Source organism: Melospiza georgiana, chromosome 26 (assembly GCF_028018845.1).
Source record: "Melospiza georgiana isolate bMelGeo1 chromosome 26, bMelGeo1.pri, whole genome shotgun sequence".
Lineage (NCBI taxonomy): Eukaryota > Metazoa > Chordata > Aves > Passeriformes > Passerellidae > Melospiza > Melospiza georgiana.
Window position 1 is genome coordinate 5,733,054 of NC_080455.1, and position 8,812 is coordinate 5,741,865.

At 48.6% G+C, this 8,812-nt stretch overlaps 1 protein-coding gene across 1 annotated transcript; it reads right to left on the minus strand.

Annotated features, from left to right (window-relative positions):
• Positions 1–1,933: 1,933 nt before the first annotated feature.
• KLF2 (KLF transcription factor 2) lies at positions 1,934–4,509 on the minus strand. Its single transcript, XM_058041073.1, has 3 exons — positions 4,366–4,509; positions 3,363–4,257; positions 1,934–2,818 (listed from the first exon to the last, which is right to left on the minus strand). The coding sequence occupies exons 1-3, from the start codon at positions 4,438–4,440 to the stop codon at positions 2,643–2,645; spliced, it is 1,146 nt and encodes a 381-aa protein (XP_057897056.1). The 5' UTR covers positions 4,441–4,509; the 3' UTR covers positions 1,934–2,642.
• Positions 4,510–8,812: the final 4,303 nt, after the last annotated feature.

Genomic DNA, 8,812 nt, shown 5'->3' on the forward strand with positions numbered 1-8,812 from the left:
GCAGTGACAATTTCTCTGGGAATTCTATTCCAGTCCCTCACCACCCTCACAGGGAAGAATTTTTCCCCATGTCCCACCTAACCCTGCTCTCCGGCCATGTGAAGACATTCCCTGTGTCCTGACACTTAAATCCTTGTCTAAAGTCCCTCTCCAGCTCTCCTGGAGCCCCTTTGGGCACTGGAAGGGGCTTTGAGCTCTCTTTGGAGCCTTCTTTTCTCCAGGCTGAGGATTTGGAAGGGAAGAAAACTGATCAGACCAGCCAGAGGTCAGGAGAGGGCTGGGGACCAGCAGAGCCAGATAACTGTGCTGTGATGTTGTGATGCTTCAAGATCTCCTCCATCACTGGAAAGCTCTGGCTGGGCCCTTCCCAAGGCAGATATGGGGCTCTTTGCCTTTTAAATTGCATCAGAAAAAAAGGGGAATTGTTTAAGCTTGCACTGTTATAACAAAAACTGGGAATGCTGAAAACTACATGACTACAACCATTTCCACTCCTTCAGAAGGAGCAAAGGAAAGCCAGGTGAGCATGAAGAGATGAGGGTAAGAATTTTTAAAATTGTCTTCCTAAAGTTATAAACACCAAAGGACATGCTGAAATATGAAATATGAAAATATTCAGCTATGGGGAAAGAGAAGGAAATACCTAGAACTGTTGCAACAATGAATGTGCCAAGTTTAGAACATCTTTAAGTCATCCTCACTTTCTGGAATTAGATTGTGCAATTTTTTTTTCTAGCAAATAAATGAGTTTTGTTTTTGATGAAGAAACACTAGAGCTCCCTTCTATTTCACTCTGAAAGAACTACAAAAGTGAAATGTGGAACTCGTTCTTCCATGCCAATGATTAGAAGCCCAAAATACATCTGTTCCACATGAGCAGCTTCAGCCTCTGCTTTCACAGAAGAACAGCTATATTTGTAGTTACACTAAATGCATTCCTGTTGCTTTCATTCTTGTGTATTCTAGCACATAAAGTCAGAAAAAAGGTCACAATCTCGATTAAAACCAAGCTGCAAGTGTCCATATTTTAAGGGGAAAATGCAGCAATATTAAGCTGAATCTGCATATTTGGTTAGCAGTGATGCACAAGCACCAGAACTCACCACAACACAGGAGCTGTAAAGACAGAGGTTGCCCATCAGAGTGTCAGAACAACTGCTTGGATTTACTGTCTGGCCTTCTGAGCTCATTTACAGCTCTGAATAATTTTTTAGGGGCTCAATTTGACTTTTTTAGCAGTTTTTACTGCTATAGCTGCTGCAGAATCCAGTTTACTTGCAATTAGTTTTCAGAATCTCAATTCCTGGCTGATTTCCCCCCCAAATTGTTAATAACTGTCTCAACTCCAGAAATCTAGGTGGCACTACAAATTAATAAGTGAACTTAAGTTTTGGGGAATGAGTTATGAAGGTATTTTAACCTGTGTTGTGAATTCATGCTTGAATTCCACTACTGTTCCATTGGTATTCTGCACTGAGTTCTTGAGAACAAGGATAATTTATGTACAAGAATGCCTTAAAATAAGCCCCCATAATTACAAAAATGCAGTGTTTAAATTTATAGTAAAAACCCACACACTGCTGGCAAAACTAGAACTGCATCTGGAAAACATTAAGAATGCTATTAAAATAGTCTAGCATAAACTAGAAATGAGACTGAAATTACAGTGTTGCTTACTTAACCATTTTTAGGAAGTGTATTTTGAATATGATCTACTTTCCTATTTTATTTTTTGATAAAGCACTGTACTATGTCTTCTTTACCAGTGAGAATACCTTACTTACTCTGTTATCTATTTCAAACAAATCCATGGCTCAGATTTTTTAAAGTGTCTTGTTACAGTTGTTGATAATTTGAAACGCAATCAGGTGGTTGCTGGTCCAGCTATCAGGAAAAAAAGTAACAGGGATATCTCAAAGGAGAATAAAAATCACAGCAATTAAAAACTTATTTTATTAAAAAGATGAAATGTTTTCAACCATTGAAAAATTACGTTTTTATAAAAACAGAAAATGGGCAAAATACCCATTTGTCTTCTATTTACATATACAATATTTCTCCTTGTATAAAATTATTTACAATATATAAAAAAATTACAGTAAATAGGTTATTTTCTTACAAGACATCAAGCCCTGTACTTCTAGTGTAGATCATGGCAAACAAGAATACTATTGCACCTGTGAACCAAACAGTCTAACAAGAGGAGTGTTCTCTTAGCCATGCCTTCAACTGAGATCTAAACTAACATCGTCAGCTACAGAAACATTCATTTTATCTCTTCTAGGGTCAACTTCAGGCAGTTTCCATACAAACATTGTCTTGTAAAGCTTAGGAACGGGCAGTTAGAATCGGGGGAGGGGGGGAGAAAAAATAAAAAACATATTTACAGCTTCTTCTATACAATCTGTACGGAGTCTTAGGGAGTTCACCCTTCACAGAAGCTGCATAAATTAACCCCTGTCCTCCTTGCTGACCGGGACGGGCAGGTCCCAGCCTGGGGCACGGCCGAGCATCCTCGCGTGGGATCCTCCGCGTCCGTCCTGGCGCGTCGGGCGGTGCCTTCCCTGTGTAGTACCAGCTACAGGTTCCTCACCCTCGTGCACCTGAGCAGTCAAACACGGTCCCGCGGGCGGCGGGGCGGGCTACATGTGCCGCTTCATGTGCAGGGCCAGGTGGTCCGAGCGGGAGAAGGCCCTGTCGCACAGGTGGCACTGGAAGGGCCGGTGGCCCGTGTGCTTGCGGTAGTGCCGGGTGAGCTCGTCCGAGCGCGCGAATTTCCAGCCGCAGCCTTCCCAGTTGCAGTGGTAGGGCTTCTCACCTGTTTGGGGAGACGGGACAGCGTGACTCGGCGTGGCATCGCACACCGGGCAACCTGCCGGGGTTTGTTGTGGCGGATCCCTGTGCTCGCTACCAAGATCCAACTGCTTGCAAGCTCAGTTACTAGAAATTCCTTCACCATAAAGCCCTTTCTCCAAAGCCCTTTCTGTATCCCTGTACTCGCTACCAAGATCCAACTGCTTGTAAGCTCCGTTACTAGAAATTCCTTTACTATAAAGCCCTTCTTCCAAAGCCCTTTCTGTATCCCTGTGCTCGCTACCAAGATCCAACTGCTTGTAAGCTCAGTTACTAGAAACTCCTTTACCATAAAGCCCTTTCTCCAAAGCCCTCTCTAAAGCTTTTTCTCCAGAGATTTTCACCTATAGCTGCAGTGAAAATCTTTGGAGAAAGGGCTTTAGAAGCCCTTAGAAAAGCTTTGACTACACAGGTAAACACCTGGATGTTATAGAGCTGTGACTTTAACAGACTACAATCCCAAGCGGCACACAGTACATCTCCACACCAAGGCCATCGGCAATAATTACCTGTGTGCGTCCTGAGGTGAGCCTTCAGGTGTGAGCTCTTGGTGTAGGTCTTCCCACAGCCGGCATAGCTGCACGTGTGGGTGGCCGTCCTCTTCCTCGGCCAGGACCGCCGACCCCGCTTGGGTTTGGAGTCCAGCAGCTCCAGAGGGGAGGAAGGAGGTGTCAGCATGCCCCGGGGAGCCGAGGGCTGTAAGGGCAGGCTGTCCTCGAAAAGGCCAAACTGGGAGGTGTTCTGGTACTGCAGGTGGGTCTGCGGGTGGTGGAAGCCGGAGGCCGGGTGGTAGCTCTGCTGGTAGGACACGGACGAGGGGCACTGGATCATCTGCGTGTGGCACTCGTTCACCATGAGATCGTCGGGGCTCAGCGGGGGCGTCTCTGCCCCGGGGATCTGCGGCGAGCTGGCCACCCGGGGCTGCTCGTAGGCCATCATGCACGTCGCGTTGCCCTCCTGCTTGATCTTTGGGCAAGCCTGGGGCACCAGACCCAGCACCGGTCCATAATTGTCCATGTCGGGCTCGGGCTTAATGTTCTCAACGAACTGCGGGCCGCCGAAGGTGGGTGTCACGAAGAAGCGGCCGTGGACGCTGCCAGGGGGGCAATAGTTGGAGTCCATCTCGGAGCGCATCATCTCCGGCACGATGCCGGCGTTGTAGGGCGGGGGGCTGCCCTGCTCCAGGGCATCGTAGCATCCCGGGGACGGGTTTGTCTGGTAAAAGCCACCGCTGTCGCCTTGGGCAGGGGGATAATCCCCGCCGGCAGCGCCCTGGCCGTAGCCATCGCTGCCCATGGAAAGGATAAAATCCAGCACGTTGTTGAGATCCTCATCCTCTTTGCGCGGCGAGAGGCCGCCCCAGGTGCCGCCGGGGGTCTTGGCCTCCTGCTCACACTTCCACCTCTGGGGAGAGAGAGAAAAGGGACAGGGTTAGAGGCGCCGCTCGGCCGGGGGGACGCGGCGGGGACGGGCGCGGGGCGCGGGGCCGTCGGTGCCGCCGGGGACACTCACTTCGTGCAGGGCTTTCTCGCGGCACGGGCTGGCGAAGGTGGCGAAGGAGGGCAGGGCGGTGTCGCTCAGCGCCATGGTGCGGGACGAGCGCGGCCGGCCGCCCTCCGCACCTTATAACGCGGGCGCGGGCGGCCTCAGGCCAATTGCGAGGAGCGGAGGAAACGCGTCCCGGACGGGGCGGGCGGGAGGCAGCGGCTCGGGCGCAGCCTAAATTTAGCCCCGGTATAAAAGGACGCGGCGGCGGCGGCGGTCCCAGCCCGAGCGGGGCGGAGCGGAGCGGGGACGGGCCCCCTCCGCAGCCCTCCCCTCGCTGCGGGGCTGGGGCGGCCCGGGAGCCGCGACCCCCGGTTAGGGCAGGGGCTGGGGAGCCGCGACCCCCGGGTGGGACAGGGACCAGAGAGCCGCGACCCCCGGGTGGGATAGGGACCAGAGAGCCGCGACCCCCGGGTGGGACAGGGACTGGACAGCCGCGACCCCCGGGTGGGACAGGGGCCAGAGAGCCGCGACCCCCGGGTGGGACAGGGGATGGAGAGCGGCCACACTCAGGTGGGACAGGGCTAGGGAGCCGCGACCCCCGGGTGGGACAGGGGCCAGAGAGCCGCGACCCCCGGTTCGAGCAGGGGGACACTGAGGGGTCTCTGCCACAAGTGAGCTTAGGGAACGCCAAGGGATCTCTGCTGCAGGGACCCTGTGCTGTGTGCTAAGAGACACCGTGAGGGACTTGGTGGGATAAGGGGATCCTGCCCTGGACACAGCGAGGGAGCATCTGTGACATGGGAGGACACTGATAGCTACGGGTTTCAACAAGGCTCTGCTGTGGGAAGGGAGCACGCAGGGGTCCTTGCCCTGGGGACACTGAGAATGACACCAAGAATTAGGGGTTTGATCTCCCCACACCTCAGAGCAGCTGTCCCACAACCCAGCCTCATCCCTGGGGCATGTGCTGCAGCCAGAATGAGAGAAAGAAGGTGGGGGAAGAGTGGAAGGTGTCAGGAGAACAGTGGGGGAGAGAGACATGTCCTGCTCCCATGAGTAAACTGAGCTGGTGATGGGGTCTCTTGGCACTGGTCACCCTAAAAGGTCCCTGATGCACCTTGGTGCTGACAGAAAGGTGTTTGATGCCACTCTTGTAGGGTCTTTGCTGGAGTTTTACATTTAATGGAAGTCCAGATCTGTAGCAGGATTTCCATTTGCTGCTCAAAGATCGCCAAAATCAGTGTTGCAATGTGACATTATGAGAGAAAGAATGCACCTAGCTTCTGTGATCTCTGCTGGTTGTAAGCAATTTATGGTCTTGGGGTTGATTTTTCAGAAGGGAACATTGTTCTTCTCCCTTACCTTGGCCTCTAGCTCAGATGCTGACTCTGAAGGAGCAATTCTCCTATAACTTCTGATAATGTGCTCCAGACTCCTGCTTCTGAGGATCGTGGCTGCTTGGCCACCATCCAGGAGCAAAAGTGACAGATCTGAAAGGGGGGAAATCTATGATCTGTCAAGGGATAGACTGATTCTTTGTGAGCCTGTTCAAAGAAAGCTGTGCTTTCTCCTTTGCCCCTCTACATTGCAAAGGAAACTTTTAGAGGCGTTTCTAAGTGAGCTGGAAACCAGGAGGGTGCAGGAGAGCAGCTCTCAGGTTTAGGGGAAGGATCAATGCCCTTGGTGGGCTCTGGTTCTCCCAGGCACTTTGAGCCTGTTCACCAGAGCCCATCCCAGGCTTGTGGCTGTGTTTAACCACCTCGGGAAAACTCAGTTGCTAGGGTGAGTAAATGATCGTCTCAATAGCCACACGTGTTTTAAAACCAGGAATATCTCTTGTTTAACTTTCTATAGCTTTCATTCTCAAAGTTCACAGGTTGGCCAGAAGGAGCAGCCAAACTTCTGTGACTGGAGCAGAATCAATACACTGAATGCATGGTAACGCTGTACACAAAGATGTGTGACTCATGGCTCTGTAATGTCACACTTGTGTAATCTTTCAATGTAAACTCTTTTCCTCTAATAAAACGTCCGTAAGTGAATGATACGTATATATGGGGCTGTGAGTCAGCCAAGAAAATATACTCTGATGAATTCAGAATGAATGTGAATACTCCCCTGATAACACACCCTGAATGTCTGTGTCAGTTCATGTGCTTGTGATTTCAGCAACAGCTATAACAAAATATTTTGTTTCTAGGATATACAACTGGACGTGTAGGTTTCACTGAGAAGCTCCAATTGGATTGCAGGAGACACTGCAAGGACTTTTGTTTGTGGCTCCATCACCAAACTCTGCATTTTCTTTGTGTAAAGGAAAAGTTTCGTGGGCAGAGGGGATGAAAGCCAGCACACAAAATAATAAATTCGCCGCCTTCAGTTTCTTTTTTGTTTTCAAGAAAAGCAGTTAGGCTAAAAATTGAGAGCTGCACTAAACCTGGGGAGACAAATGTGAGAATTTATTTACCTTGTGAGTCACCGGTTCTGTGCAAATTGAGAACAACTTTGCCATGACCTTCCACTCGCTCTGTGACAGTTGTGCTGACATTTTCTGGCTTTTTGCTGCTCACAACTCTTATTTTAAATACCTAAACGCAAAGATCCTGGCAGTGATCTCACTTAGCATAGATCAGGAGTGATGCCACTGGTGTATAAATGTGAAGAATGTGAGATTAGAAAGTATTTGTTAATCTTCTGTGGGTAGAGGAGAGCTAAATGATGTGTGATTTGTCTTCCAGCCAAAGTAAACACGGACTCAGCCATTTTTTATATGGCAAAGTTCATTTTCCTAGGTGTTGCTGCTGCTGTCTCTTGTTGCTTTTAGATCAAGGAGAAACTTTTTGAGGAGTTGCAATCGAGATTTTGTATGTTAACAGAAGAACCCAAGCGAGGGCTGGATGGGTTGGTGCAATACCCACTCACCTGGCAGCCCCAGCTCTGAGTCATTACAGAACTCAAACAAACACAAAGCTCCTTTCTCAGGGATTGTTCTCAGAAAGTCCTGATTGCACCCAGAGCAAACTAGCAAAAATAGTAATACCAGGGTAAACGAACCTGAAAATGACACCTCTTAGCACCTAGAGTACACAGCCCAGGTAACACCGTGACCAACCCCTTCATGTTGAAATAAGGCAGAGGATTTCCTTGCCTGCCTCTCAAATTGTCACAGTTCTGTTGACTGTACTTTTTTTTTTTTTTTTTTCTATTTTAAACTGCAGTTTCTGAGTAGGCACATTTTAGAATCTGCTGTCAAGGAAGTTGATAAAACGATGTAAACAACCACATAAAATGAAATATACAGGTATCTGTCAGAGACACACGCATCTTAATTTGGGGAGAGTGATTTAATCCTGTAGGTCTTTTGTCTGAATAAAGTAACATCATGAATTAATTGGAGAAAGGAGCCTTTTGGACCAGACCTTTCATGACTGGAGCTGATTCCCATGCAGGGACTGACAGATGAAGGTGAGACATCTCTTTGATGAGCTGAAGTGGCTCATTTAAGTATTTTAGGAAAAAGTATTTTCCTTTAATACTTTTTTTTCCTTTGTGATTCTCCTCTGAGCTATTTCCATGGTCTTTCTTGAGGTTTGGGCACTGCAAAAGTGGAGTAGCAGACAAATATGAGTCACTTCTCTTTAAGGATTTGACTCGTGCCCTTTGTCATGATCTGCTGAGTCGCTGCTTGGCAAAGCCTCCTCTCCCCCAGCTCTGTGCCACGGAGGGACAGGACACAGGGGATGGCTCCCACTCTCAGAGGGATGGGATATTGGGCAGGATTTATGGCAATGTGGAAGCAGAGCACCTGGGATATGGGGGAAGAGCGGAGCAAAGCCCTGGGAGACCTGGTGGGACTGCTGGTGTCAGGAAGCATCAAGAGAGAACTGGAGCCACTGGGAGAAATGCAGCTGGTTTAGGGTAGCACAGGAAGGTAGAGGCTGTGAAAAATGCCATCAAAGAAGATGTCTGAGAGCAGAGCAATTCTGGTTTTCTGAACAATTCCCTGTTGGCCTGTGTAGGAACCTGTTTTTGTCCATGCCAAAAAGCAGGACATGTTCCATTCCTAGAGCTGTGGCCTCCAGCTTCTCTGTATTGCCATGAGTGGGGTTTGTGTCTACCTGGACACTTAAAATAATCCTTTAACAACGACATGCTCTTCAAATTAGGTTCCGCTTCTGTGATCCTTGTCATCTAGGGCTTTACCAGAAACAATTTCTGTTTTCTTCCAGGTTATTGTTAACAACATTGAACGGTAAGTAATGATAAAAAAAAAAAAAAAAAACAAAAAACCAAGAACCAATAAACCTGCTTGATTAAAATCTAAATTCCATTTCCAGATGTGCTGGCCTGTGGTTGGACCAGTCTGCATGTGCACACCATGTTAATTTGTCATTTCTTAGTGTGAAAATCACCCTGCACCAAGGCACGTACTTATTCACAACACCATCACAAACGTCATTAACCAAACCAT

What these genes read in the sequence shown, in the direction of transcription:
- KLF2 (XM_058041073.1), bottom strand. Translation starts at nt 4,440, where the DNA reads ATGGCGCTGAGCGACACCGCCCTGCCCTCCTTCGCCACCTTCGCCAGC. An exon ending in GCGAGAAAGCCCTGCACGAA is followed by an intron (nt 4,258 to 4,365) that starts GTGAGTGTCCCC and finishes CTCTCTCCCCAG; the next exon opens with AGGTGGAAGTGTGAGCAGGA. An exon ending in TCACCTCAGGACGCACACAG is followed by an intron (nt 2,819 to 3,362) that starts GTAATTATTGCC and finishes CTCCCCAAACAG; the next exon opens with GTGAGAAGCCCTACCACTGC.